This window comes from Diaphorina citri, unplaced genomic scaffold, assembly GCF_000475195.1.
Source record: "Diaphorina citri unplaced genomic scaffold, Diaci psyllid genome assembly version 1.1 scaffold361, whole genome shotgun sequence".
Taxonomy (NCBI): domain Eukaryota; kingdom Metazoa; phylum Arthropoda; class Insecta; order Hemiptera; family Psyllidae; genus Diaphorina; species Diaphorina citri.
Window position 1 is genome coordinate 181,702 of NW_007377796.1, and position 13,866 is coordinate 195,567.

The 13,866-nt window shown below is 35.6% G+C and overlaps 1 protein-coding gene across 1 annotated transcript; it reads left to right on the plus strand.

The window, feature by feature from the left end:
• Positions 1-3,431: 3,431 nt before the first annotated feature.
• LOC103508041 (cilia- and flagella-associated protein 57) lies at positions 3,432-11,917 on the plus strand. The gene is given in 12 exon segments (XM_026822756.1): positions 3,432-3,754; positions 4,150-4,320; positions 4,368-4,569; positions 4,778-4,856; positions 5,147-5,792; positions 5,795-5,947; positions 6,922-8,436; positions 8,657-8,951; positions 9,416-9,637; positions 10,532-10,708; positions 10,992-11,177; positions 11,679-11,917. Coding segments are annotated over 12 exon segments (3,984 nt in total). The 5' UTR covers positions 3,432-3,545; the 3' UTR covers positions 11,808-11,917.
• Positions 11,918-13,866: the final 1,949 nt, after the last annotated feature.

Below are 13,866 nucleotides of genomic sequence, written 5' to 3' on the forward strand. Positions count from 1 at the left end.
TCTTGCACCAACCATTATACTTTTGACATTCGTGGATGTACGTGTACATGATAGGCAGTGCGTTTAGTAAGTACTCGTAATATTAGTGGATGTGCCCATCGCACCAAGCATTATACTCATGAATTCATGATATTGGTGGATGTGCCCCTTGCACCAACCATTATACTTTTGACATTCGTGGATGTACGTGTACATGATAGGCAGTGCGTTATGTTTAACGTATCATGATAAAGGGACTTTTCAGATCTTTTTGGTAAAAATTCCCTTGGGACTTTTTAGAGCACTTTCCATAGTCTTAGGTTGTTCGTGCGGACTTACTAAAATACCAAATATGCAGAGTTTACTTACCAAAATATGGAGACTTGTCCTTAGTTCCTTGTTGGATAAAGTAACTTTTAATGTCCACACTTAGAACAAACTGCATAGTTTATGCATAAAACTACCTAGGTACTTTACTAAATATTTATAAGTAGCTACCAAGGGGTTAGTGGTCGTCGTGTTACATGCACATTGGGGTCAACTTTAACGATTAAGAACGATCATTTTATGGGTTTTACTGCACAACCCAATTCGCGTATTTCATAGCTGGCATTTACTACTTTTTTCAACACAAATATTAAACAAATTATAAAGGTAGTCTGCAAAACAGTAAAACTATAAGCAGAGAGAATATTGTGTCGTACCTATATGTTCAGACCTAGACGTCATGTCTTATCTCTTAACCCTCCGATGAATACAGATTATAATTATTATTGGTGGATGTGTATGTCGCACCAAATGTTATACAAGTACTCGTAATATTAGTGGATGTGCCCATTACACCAAGCATTATACTCATGAATTCATGATATTGGTAGATGTGCCTCTTGCACCAACCATTACACTTTTGACATTCGTGGATGTACGTGTACATGATAGGCAGTGCGTTATGTTTGTATCATGATAAAGGGACTTTTCACATCTTTTTGGCAAAAATTCCCTTGGGACTTTTTAGAGCACTTTCCATAGTCTTAGGTTGTTCGTGCGGACTTACTAAAATACCAAATATGCAGAGTTTACTTACCAAAATATGGAGACTTGTCCTTAGTTCCTTGTTGGATAAAGTAACTTCATGCAGAGTTTCCTTACCAAATGGAGACTTGTCCTTAGTTCCTTGTTGGATAAAGTAACTTTTAATGTCCACACTTAGAACAAACTGCATAGTTTATGCATAAAACTATACTAACCACTGAACTTCATTATTTAGGATCAAAGCTTTTAATTATTTTTGTTATTACTATAGTAATAATTAGAAATAGGTAAGTAAAACAGGTAATTTATATAATGTGTTTGTTACTTAACCAAACCTTGCTAGATAAATAGGTATCTAGGTATTACGAATCCTAGAAATTAGAAGATTGGGTAGATTAGAGATTACCAACTGATTTATGAAAATTATGAATTAATCTATATTGGGATTCCATTATTAAATTTAAGTAATAGGGTAACAGGGTAGAAAAATAAATACCTAACTCCTAAGAGATAAATATCAAAACAAAACACAGGTAAACATGAGAAATTAGTCGAAATTTATTTTGGTTATTATCGGATTAACGTTATAACCCTAAGAGATAAATATCAAAACAAAACACAGGTAAACATGAGAAATTAGTCGAAATTTATTTTGGTTATTATCGGATTAACGTTATAAAATAATTAATCAAATATTGCACAAATTAAAAAAAAAAAATAAAATAATAACAAACTTTTTTAAATACCTATTCGAAAATATTTTATCGAAAATAAAATTAACCATTTAGATTTTTGTATTATTTTCTAAAAAACAAGGCATCTTAAAACACGTTAGCGAGTAGCGACTTAAAATTCAAACTGAAACTAAAAATAAAAAATAACAAACACCCCTCTAGAAACTCACGCTGAAAAGTTTAAAATACTGACTGTAGACAACAGAGACCAGAAGAAGTAGAAGACCTGTTTCTTGTGGTGATTGGGTGGTAATAGCCTCTAGACTTGAATGAAGGTTAATATGTCTGCTAGGACACAGGTAGCAGCACGATACAGAGTATCTATCTCAGCAAGTTGTTCTTAGGTCCGTCGCAAGTTGGAAGCAAAGTCGTCTGAAAAATGAAACCTAGGTATGAAAATTATTTTTCATAAGTTTGTTTTTTCAGGAGACTATGCTCTACTAAAAAGTCGCGAAACTACGATTCCAATGTACAACGGGCCTTATTCTTATCCTATCTCGATTATTCAGAATGCCATAGATTGTGGTACCTAACCTACTGCGGAAGAGCGCCTAGGTACCTATGAAAATTATTTTTCATAAGTTTGTTTTTTCAGGAGACTACGCTCTAAAAAAAGTCGCGAAACTACGTTTCCAATGTACAACGGGCCTTATTCTTATCCTATCTCGATCGCTCTAAAAAAAAGTCGCGAAACTACGTTTCCAATGTACAACGGGCCTTATTCTTATCCTATCTCGATTATTCAGAATGCCATAGATTGTGGTACCTAACCTACTGGTATTGATGTAAACAGCCACATTACCATGGAAACATGTTTTCTGTTCAGTTTCTTTCACTGGTTGTGCTAATTCCGAGAAAAGGCTTTTCACTTTTCATAAGAAAAATAAGAAAATTCCTTCAAAGACTAAAGTACTCCCAATTAAGTGGATGTGACATATTTCAGGATCAAGTTTTACTCCTTTGGTTTTTCATGAACCTGTCAATAGAATTTTAGATTCATATTATTAAAAGTGCTTGTTTGGGGGTGGTATTTCTTGTAAAAACTCTGTTGAAGGGTATCTAACATTCGGCTAATGAGCACTACACCTACAAGCATTGACTCGTATTGTGCTTGAAACTTGATGTTTATCATGTTTTTCTTAGGGATATGGATAGAATATAGTCAGTAAAAGATTGATAATTGATAGCCTAAATTTCCAAAACAATTGAATCCGAATGAAACCAAACTTGCTGCACAAGCTGCAGTTTTAGTGCATAAGTCCTGTTCATCTAACCTACTGGTATTGATGTAAACAGCCACATTACCATGGAAACATGTTTTTCTGTTCAGTTTCTTTCACTGGTTGTGCTACGGAATAGAAAAGGCTTTTCACTTTTCATAAGAAAAATAAGAAAATTCCTTCAAAGACTAAAGTAGGTACTCCCAATTAAGTGGATGTGACACATTTCAGGATCAAGTTTTACTCCTTTGGTTTTTCATGAACCTGTCAATAGAATTTTAGATTCATATTATTAAAAGTGCTTGTTTGGGGGAAAAACATCCCTGAAAGTTTTATCTTATTCCGTTTGATTTTTGACAGCATCTGATCAATTATTAATGGAGGAACATTTTAGATAGGGCGAAAAGGAAGATCCTTAAAGGACACAAAGAAGTCCATCCATATCGGATTATTGTTTTTAAATGGAGGAACATTTTAGATAGGGCGAAAAGGAAGATCCTTAAAGGACACAAAGAAGTCCATCCATATCGGATTATTGTTTTTAACCATTTTAACTCTTTTGAAGTACTCGTACTAGAATATGTCTACTTTCAAGCTTGAACCCGCGATTGTGCACGGGATATCCACCGACATTCCAAACTCGGTGCATTTCTTATCCGATGAGGAAGTTCTGTATCCATCCGGTGGAGTTCTCACCATTCACAACATTCCGGAAAAGTCTCAGAAGTTCATACACATAAAGAGTGACCCGGATAAAGTTGTGAACTTGATAGCTGTGCATCCGGAAAAGTAAGTCAGTTTTTCCTTTGTTAAACGTTAGAAATTCTCTTGAATGGTCAACTTCCAGCAAAACAAAAGAACCTCCCGAGTAGTAAGCTGTTATTAAAAGGAAGGAAAGAATTTTAAGGATTCCTTATTTAAAAGGTTTAAATTCATTACATAAACCACTTCTAGTGATCGCCTCATATGTACTTTCAGAAATTGTACGATAAATATGGGAAAGGAAAGACTGTCGACACTCTGGTCAAAGAACTGAGGACGCTTAGGAAGGAAAGAATTTTAAGGATTCCTTATTTAAAAGGTTTAAATTCATTACATAAACCACTTCTAGTGATCGCCCGTATGCGCTTTGTCAAGAAAAGAACTTACCATTTATTGATGTTGATACCCTTCCTGTTTTTCAGAACTTTCGTAGCAATATCGTCGACAGCCCCCAAACCTGTCATCGAGATTTACAGCGTGCTGACCAGAAAATTGGTGAAGACCATCGTCGTGGTTGCTCCCACGATCACCATGTGTTACTCTTGGGATGGAGATCATTTGCTATATGTTACCTCAGAGACGGACCCTGTTATGTACTTATATCGTCGACAGCCCCCAAACCTGTCATCGAGATTTACAGCGTGCTGACTAGAAAATTGGTGAAGACCATCGTTGTGGTTGCTCCCACGATCACCATGTGTTACTCTTGGGATGGAGATCATTTGCTATATGTTACCTCAGAGACGGACCCTGTTATGTACTACTTCAGTTTTGAGCTGGACAAAGTCGAAAGTTCGACGGTAGCAACTCAGCCCCCAGCCTATTTGGGACCCGTTGCGATGGTGAGTTGAGATTTTCTATCAATTTACCTTTTAACCACGTACTAAATAGCTAAATACACACCTGCTTGTGTGTGGTAAACCTACTCGATAAAATATGTACTCGTGGGTTCTGTATTTGGTGTCAATAATATCATGATAGTGTGTAGGAGAGCTAGATCAGTTAGCCGATCTGACTTGCAATAAATGACTCCGAACATCTTGTTCGCAGGAATTGGAAGCCACAGCTCGAAAGCTACATGAAGAATTGTTTGAAGTTCAGAAGCAAATATTCACACAGAAAAGACACAGCTTGGAATCGAAAGCTCTTGCTTCAGTGACGATCACTAAACCATCTTAAAATGCCATATTTGGTTAAAATATAAATGTTCTTTAAAGTTGGACCAGGATAACTTTAAATAAGTTTTTTTCTTCTTGTTAATATAATAAAAATAAACCGCTCTATTGTCACACTTTCTCTAAAGGTGATAACTTGCAATCATAGATGGCGCATAAACACAAAAAGTAGATAGTACTTGCTAAAAAGAATCTAAACCTGTGTCCACATATAGTCAACATCGTCGATCCACGAGGTGAAGAGGTGAATCTATGTTGTCGGTATGGAGACAGTATGGTTTTCAGAAAGCAGAAATGTACAATTTCCTCTCAGTGAGCTGGATTAGTGCGGAGAGACTAATCGCTGGCACATCTGATGGTCGTATTATCCTGGTAGATTCTGGTGAACTCAAGGGTATTTACAAGGCATATGATGCAGATGTCATCATGCCTGCTTCATCAAAAGAACAATTGCAGACCATGATAAACAATACATTACCTAAAGGATCCACAACAGCAAATCAAAAATCCATTATATTCGCGGTTGGATTTCCAAAAGGATTTTCATTTGTCATTGCACCAAATACCGTCATTGTTTTTGAGAAGGAATCAGATAAGAAATACGTCAAGAAGAAAGAGTTTTTCACGAGAGGCGAGAAAATTAGAAATGTCTCAAGTGAAGAAATAGACAAAATATTTTCTCTCGCGGTCAGTTCTGATCAAAACACAGTGATCTGCTGTACTTTTCGAGCCCAGATATATTCCGCCAACTTATCGTGGAATGATCCACCTGACCCAAAAAACAAAGTTCCCTTTGCACCATTTGGCCAGAAATTACATTATGGTGAAGTCAAAACCTTAGCAACGTGTGTATGGAAATCATTGATAATGACAAGTGGTCTTGTGGATCGTTATATTCCGCCAACTTATCGTGGAATGATCCACCTGACCCAAAAAACAAAGTTCCCTTTGCACCACTTGGCCAGAAATTACATTATGGTGAAGTCAAAACCTTAGCAACGTGTGTATGGAAATCATTGATAATGACAAGTGGTCTTGTGGATCGGGTATGACTATAATAGTAGCGGATATCTTGTAGTCCAAGATAGCTAATATTATGCTGTAACATTTGCACATCTTGATATCTATAGCGCTCTGCCACTTGGTTTGGGGACTTTGAGAATGCTTCCAAGTATTTGCATAGGGAAGTGTTTGCTATATCAGCTTACACATAATTGGATGTCTTATAGTCCAAGACAGCTAATATTATGCTGTAACATTTGCACATCTTGATATCTAGCGCTCTGCCACTTGGTTTGGGGACTTTGAGAATGCTTCCAAGTATTTGCATAGGGAAGTGTTTGCTATATCAGCTTACACATAATCTCATAACTAGAATCATTTTTTATTCTTAATGACTTTGTCATATTTTATAAATTTATAATTTAAATGCTTTCTATATCTCAGCTTTATTTGGTTTTACAAGATGTTTTAGCACCACTATGCCTAGCATTAGTGCTACTTTGCTACTTAAAAGTGGCCTATTAAAAGTAGGTATAGGTACCAAAAACATATGAAGGCAACTCTGTACTAGTAGGTTGGTACGTAGACAAATTATTACCTACCTGGAGATTGTTTTCCAGTTTTATTAGTATAGGCTTTATTTGGTTTTACAAGATGTTTTAGCACCACTATGTCTAGCATTAGTGCTACTTTGCTACTTAAAAGTGGCCTATTAAAAGTACCTATAACATATGAAGGCAACTCTGTACTAGTAGGTTGGTACGTAGACAAATTATTACCTACCTGGAGATTGTTTTCCAGTTTTATTAGTATAGGCAGAATTATGTTCCTTCAGACAAAGTCATCAACAAACTCACCTTAAACGATTCATAAGAATTAAAGGAGTTAAAAGTTAAGAAGTTTGTTGACCCCTTGAGTAACCAAGTGTAATATAATGGGAACTTTATGACTGCAGTGTGAAAGATTTTGCAACTTTTTAATACTAAACCGACCCGAGAAGTAGGTGCTTGTGGATCGCAGGGTATGTCTATTTAATTATGAAAAGAACAATCTCATCTTTTCTCAATATTTTAACAACGATATCCACTGTCTCGTATTTCATCCTACAGGACTCTTTTGTGTCATTGCTTCCACAGACATCTGTCAAATAGCTTACATTATGATGGACAAGTTAGCGATGGGTAAAACACTAAGTGGCAAAATGGAAGGCGAAGATTATACTCCAATCCGAAGTTGTAAAGTAATGGGGTTTAGTACGTATGGTACAATCTTAGCAGTGGCGGATGGTGTTCACATAAAACTATATGATTATATTCAGTTTCATCTGATGTATATCCTACAAGGTCATAGGATGGAAATCACATCCTTCAAGTGGTTGTCAAATGATAGTAATTTAATTTCATGTGGATTAGATGGAGCAGTTTACATGTGGGATGTAAAATCAGGGAAAAGAGTGGCAGATGTCGTTACCAGACACTGTCAACATCATGATATAGAAGCAACCTCTGACGGTAAACTCATATACACTGTAGGAAAGGATGGACACTTGAAGGAAATTAAAAATGAAGTTGTCATACAGGACTTGGAAGTAACCACCTGTAGTTTAAATCGAATTGTGATGTCAAGGAACGATCAAATTGTTGTGATTTCGGATGAAAGGGGTCTAGTCTTGGTTGTCAACTATCCTGTTGTTCAGAAGGTTGATTATGAACAATACTGTGTTCATACAACAGCCGTGACACACATGAGACTTACATATGAGAATACTCTCCTAATAACTTGCGATCGAGATGGTGTGGTATGTATTTGGAAGATTTTAAATGCCGATAATATCCCGCTTGCTCCTCCCAAAAACGTTTACCGCTGTGCTGAAATATTCATCTCAGAGGATGAACTTACAGAGAAAACCGATACAATAAGTAACCTACAAGCTAGAATCAAAGAAATTGAATTTGAGCAAAAGTTTAAAATAAAAGAATTGTACAAATCTCATGAAGATAGAATGAAAAAGTTAAAGAGTGAAAAAGAAAGTACAATTATGATGTTGAATGAAAACATAACTATGTTGGTAGAAGAGAATAAAAATCAGGTCTCACGACTCACATCCGAGAAAAAAGAAATGAGTGAAAAATACGAGAAAGAACTTGATGCCATTGAAAAACATTTAAAATACAAACTGCTAGTACGAGAATGTGAGAAAAGTAAGAGTTTAGAAGAAACAATCGATAAAATGGTAAAAACACACGAAGATAAATTACAAGCTTTGAAAATAAAATGTGAAGAGGAAATGAAAACTTTGAAAGAGGAAAATGCGAAAAAATTGGCCACAGTAGACGGCAAAGTACAAGGTCTTTTGAAAAGAGTAGAACAGGAAGTTAAGAACCAAGATTTGATGAAAGCAATTGTGGAAGAAGATGCGGATAGAACTATCATAGAAATGCAAAATCTGTATGAGAGCGTGATGGCAGAGGAGTCCAAAGCTTATGTGAAGTTAAAGTATAATGTGGGTGTATGCAAAGAAGTAATTAAAGCGTAAGTAATCAATATACCGGGTGATCTAAATGACAAGACACAATTCTTTTAGATACAATTTGAGAAATAGTTAAAGCACTTGAAAAATACCATGGGAGTTTTGTCACATCCACTAATAATGTTTTTGCGTTTGTAACTTGCATACCTAGGGAAGTTACATTAGATGATTTTATCATGGTAGATACAATGAAAAATAATTACTTGATTTTTTCTTCCTCAGGATGGAAAAAGACATCCAAAACGGAAAAGTCGTGAAAGCAAAACTTGAAGAAACAATAAAACACTTGGAAAGTCAAAATCTGAACTCCGAATCTCGTATTGAAGAATTGGTGAAAGAAATAATTGAAAGAGACAACATCCTGATTCCCAAAGAGAGGAGAGTTCATTTTATGAAATTGAAAGCAGAAGGTTTAAAACAGGAGCTTCAAATTATGAAAATGAAAAATGCGGAGCTAGAGAAGAAAATCAAACCTAAAGACGAAGAAATAGCAGAACTGGATGAGACAATGAAACTTGTAAGTAATGAACACCGTTAGAGTGACATTCAGTGAAGTAAGTGCCTCAGAGAAAAGAAACAAAATAGTGTCATAATAATTCCATTATTAAATTTAAGTAATAGGGTAACAGGGTAGAAAAATAAATACCTAACACCTAAGAGATAAATATCAAAACAAAACACAGGTAAACATGAGAAATTAGTCGAAATTTATTTTGGTTGTTATCGGATTAACGTTATAAAATAATTAATCAAACATTGCACAAATTAAAAAAAAAAAAAAATAAATAAAAAATAACAAACTTTTTTTAAATACCTATTCGAAAATATTTTATCGAAAATAAAATTAACCATTTGTGTCATAATTAAAATTAATTGTTTCTCTTTTTTCAGCTAAAAGAAGAGATAGTACAGAAGGAACATGAAATCAAACAAATGACGGCCTAGTGTCATAATTAAAATTAATTGTTTCTCTTTTTTCAGCTAAAAGAAGAGATAGTACAGAAGGAACATGAAATCAAACAAATGACGGTCAAAACCAGATATCTTGAGGAAGGCATCAATGCCAAAAACATAACTCTAGATCAGGAGATTCAGAGGCAACGTGAACTCAAAGCTTTGATAACCAAGATGAAGAGCGACATTTATGACGTGCATGAGAAAATGAAGGACCTCAATCCTGATGAGTTGAAAGCTGCTACTCAGGTATGGAAATTCAATTTAAATACAATTCTAAATTTAAGAATCTGCCAGGTTACCTGCTGAGGGTTAAGTTCTGGGTCTTTCTTACGAAAAAGTCTTTATTACGAGCAAATGTTTTTATTACGAGTAATTTAAACATGCAAGAAGTACTTGGGCTATTAATTTTCTTTGAATTACAGACTTAATGTCTATAATTAAATTGATCTAGGCGCACGGCAGTGCACCAGGCCAAGTTCCGGCCTCAGCACGCCGGTGTGTACTATACACGAAACATTTCGAGCCATTTTTACCCCTATCATAACTCTGGTAATTTTGCACGTATTGTTACGAAATTTGGACCATATGTTAAGCTATACTTGCTTATTATGCCTGCGAAATTTTGAAGTTCTAGCTTTAAAGAAAGGGGTAGAAAAGGGGCCTAGAAAATCGCTTATTTTAAGAATTTAAGACTAATGTTACAGGGAAACAAATAAAAAATAATAATACCTATCTAAGTACCTCTCCCATTTATTTTATTTAGGTAGGTATTTTTTCCTAGAAAATAGAGGTACATAGAGGAAGAAAATAAATTAACCCTAGCGTGCCAGTTGTATTTTCGGAAAACTGTTGAAATATGGCAAATATGATGATGACTGTGCCAAATACGGCAAATTGCAAGCATATCACCAGTGTATTAAATTTGTGAGTAAATACATAGGATTTAAGACTGACTGACTCACTGATTCACTCATCAAAATTATGAAGCACTTCCCGCTGTCGTAGAAACTTGAAATTTGGCAGGATGGTAGGTCTTGATGAGTAAGTAAAGAGAAAAATCTGAAATTGGGCAAAAGTTGCTCTGGGCTCGGACGACATTTTTGGATAGGAACTTGGCCTTTTTTTCATATGTACTTTCAGAAATTGTACGATAAATATGGGAAAGGAAAGACTGTCGACACTCTGGTCAAAGAACTGAGGACGCTTGCCTGTGAAAATCTTCAGCAGAGGCAGCATCTAGACAACACAATCAAAGGTCTGAAAAGGCAACTGGAAAGAGAAAAGGCCGTTACTTGTGGAGACAAACTATTACTTCAGGTAATTCCTTCATTTTGAATTTAAAAAAAAAGATTCATTCTATTTCTTAGAACAGCTGAAAGAAATGCTGAACAGATTGGAAAAAATATGTATTGGGAAATACCCATCCTAAATTCCTAAACGTTATACCCAAGGATACCACAAAAGGAAAAAAAGACGAGTCAGCTTTTGGTGACTGACGTGACGTGAAATAGCATTGGTTCTCTGAAGATCAAAGCATCTTATAATACTGCTCTGGAAAACAAGGAGTAAATTTATCTTTTCTTTCGGTTGGATATTTCAGGAAGAAATGCAATTTCAAAACTGTAACAATAGCTTGCGGAGAGTCTACAAGCAAAGAGTGGACAAGCTGGACAAGATACAGGAAAAGTTAGGTGATACTGAGAAGGCGACGCTCATTCGAGACAAGGTCCAGACTATCACTGAAGAAAATGCGAAGATCCATGCTGAGAACCAAAAGAGAATCGAGGTGAGCTATGCTTTGGTCTGCAACTTTTCTGACGAAATTCCTGTGTGTGGAGTCCAGTATATAGGACTATTGCACCCAATGTCGGTGGTGGTTAACAGAAGGTTGTGATAATCCTTAGTTACAAATAGGAGGACAGCACCTCAAAACACTATACCTAGTACCTACTAGTATAGTATGTAGGACTACTGTAGTAAAACTCAAAGAGACTAGATAATATTTAGCAATTAGCGACATAAACACAAAAAGTAAATACCTAGTACTTGCTAAAAAGAATCTAAACCTGTGTCCACATATAGTCAACATCGTCGATCCACGAGGTGAAGAGGTGAATCTATGTTGTCGAGGTAGTGTATGGTTTCAGACGACGTCGATCGATGGCGTCGACTATTTGTGGACACAGCGGATAGTTTTGACATTGAGAATACAACAATCTGTGTAGGAGAGCTAGATCAGTTAGCCGATCTGACTTGCAATAAATGACTCCGAACATCTTGTTCGCAGGAATTGGAAGCCACAGCTCGAAAGCTACATGAAGAATTGTTTGAAGTTCAGAAGCAAATATTCACACAGAAAAGACACAGCTTGGAATCGAAAGCTCTTGCTTCAGTGACGATCACTAAACCATCTTAAAATGCCATATTTGGTTAAAGTAGGTATAAATGTTCTTTAAAGTTGGACCAGGATGTTGTTAATTATTTCAAAGAAATATCATCGTTTTCTTGATTTTTACAAACTACCTACCTACTTACACTCTAATTTATTTTACCTTATAAGAAGTAGGTAAAATGGTTAAATAATAAGTTTTTTTTCTTCTTGTTAATATAATAAAAATAAACCGCTCTATTGTCACACTTTCTCTAAAGGTGATAACTTGCAATCATAGATGGCGCCAGTGTTATCATTCTAGGGAGTTTGTCCCAAAAAATTCAAAGCACCAAGATCTTTTCCTCCTTCCGAACTCACCCTATCATTCCTGCGATTGTGTTCGGGATTGAAGTAAATGGAGGATTTTTCCTGTCTATACCTAAAATCTGGGTCCATCTAGAAATAATAGAGAATGAAATATGAAATGTGTATAAATGTTCTTTAAAGTTGGACCAGGATATTGTTAATTATTTCAAAGAAATATCATCGTTTTCTTGATTTTTACAAACTACCTACCTACTTACACTCTAATTTATTTTACCTTATAAGAAGTAGGTAAATGGTTAAATAATAAGTTTTTTTTCTTCTTGTTAATATAATAAAAATAAACCGCTCTATTGTCACACTTTCTCTAAAGGTGATAACTTGCAATCATAGATGGCGCCAGTGTTATCATTCTAGGGAGTTTGTCCCAAAAAATTCAAAGCACCAAGATCTTTTCCTCCTTCCGAACTCACCCTATCATTCCTGCGATTGTGGTCGGGATTGAAGTAAATGGAGGATTTTTCCTGTCTATACCTAAAATCTGGGTCCATCTAGAAATAATAGAGAATGAAATATGAAATGTTTCACGTGGTGTAGGTTGTCCTCTACACGAGTGACGTACCTATTTTGTTTACTTAAGCATACGCGTTTCCATGACAACAGGGTATTGAAATATCAACTTGTGTGATAGGTATAACCATTCCAGTGTGCCGCAAAAGCTTTTGTGATTATCCAAATATTTTTATTCAGATAGGAACTATAGCCAGGTCTGACTTGTCTTCAACAAAAGTAACAGAAGTACCTACCTACCTTTGAAGAAGTACCTAACATGGTTCGATCAACTTGACACTTGGATTGTGTCAGTCAGTTCAGAATGTCCACAGACAGTGACCATTTGGTAGACGCCAGCTTTTATGACAATCTGACATTGGGACTCATCAAAATTTTAGTATAATATTTAGCAATTAGCGACATAAACACAAAAAGTAAATACCTAGTACTTGCTAAAAAGAATCTAAACCTGTGTCCACATATAGTCCAGGGGCGCTAATAGCGACATAAACACAAAAAGTAAATACCTAAGTACTTGCTAAAAAGAATCTAAACCTGTGTCCACATATAGTCAACATCGTCGATCCACGAGGTGAAGAGGTGAATCTATGTTGTCGAGGTAGTGTATGGTTTCAGACGACGTCGATCGATGGCGTCGACTATTTGTGGACACAGCGGATAGTTTTGACATTGAGAATACAACAATCTGTGTAGGAGAGCTAGATCAGTTAGCCGATCTGACTTGCAATAAATGACTCCGAACATCTTGTTCGCAGGAATTGGAAGCCACAGCTCGAAAGCTACATGAAGAATTGTTTGAAGTTCAGAAGCAAATATTCACACAGAAAAGACACAGCTTGGAATCGAAAGCTCTTGCTTCAGTGACGATCACTAAACCATCTTAAAATGCCATATTTGGTTAAAGTAGGTATAAATGTTCTTTAAAGTTGGACCAGGATGTTGTTAATTATTTCAAAGAAATATCATCGTTTTCTTGATTTTTACAAACTACCTACCTACTTACACTCTAATTTATTTTACCTTATAAGAAGTAGGTAAAATGGTTAAATAATAAGTTTTTTTTCTTCTTGTTAATATAATAAAAATAAACCGCTCTATTGTCACACTTTCTCTAAAGGTGATAACTTGCAATCATAGATGGCGCCAGTGTTATCATTCTAGGGAGTTTGTCCCAAAAAATTCAAAGCACCAAGATCTTTTCCTCCTT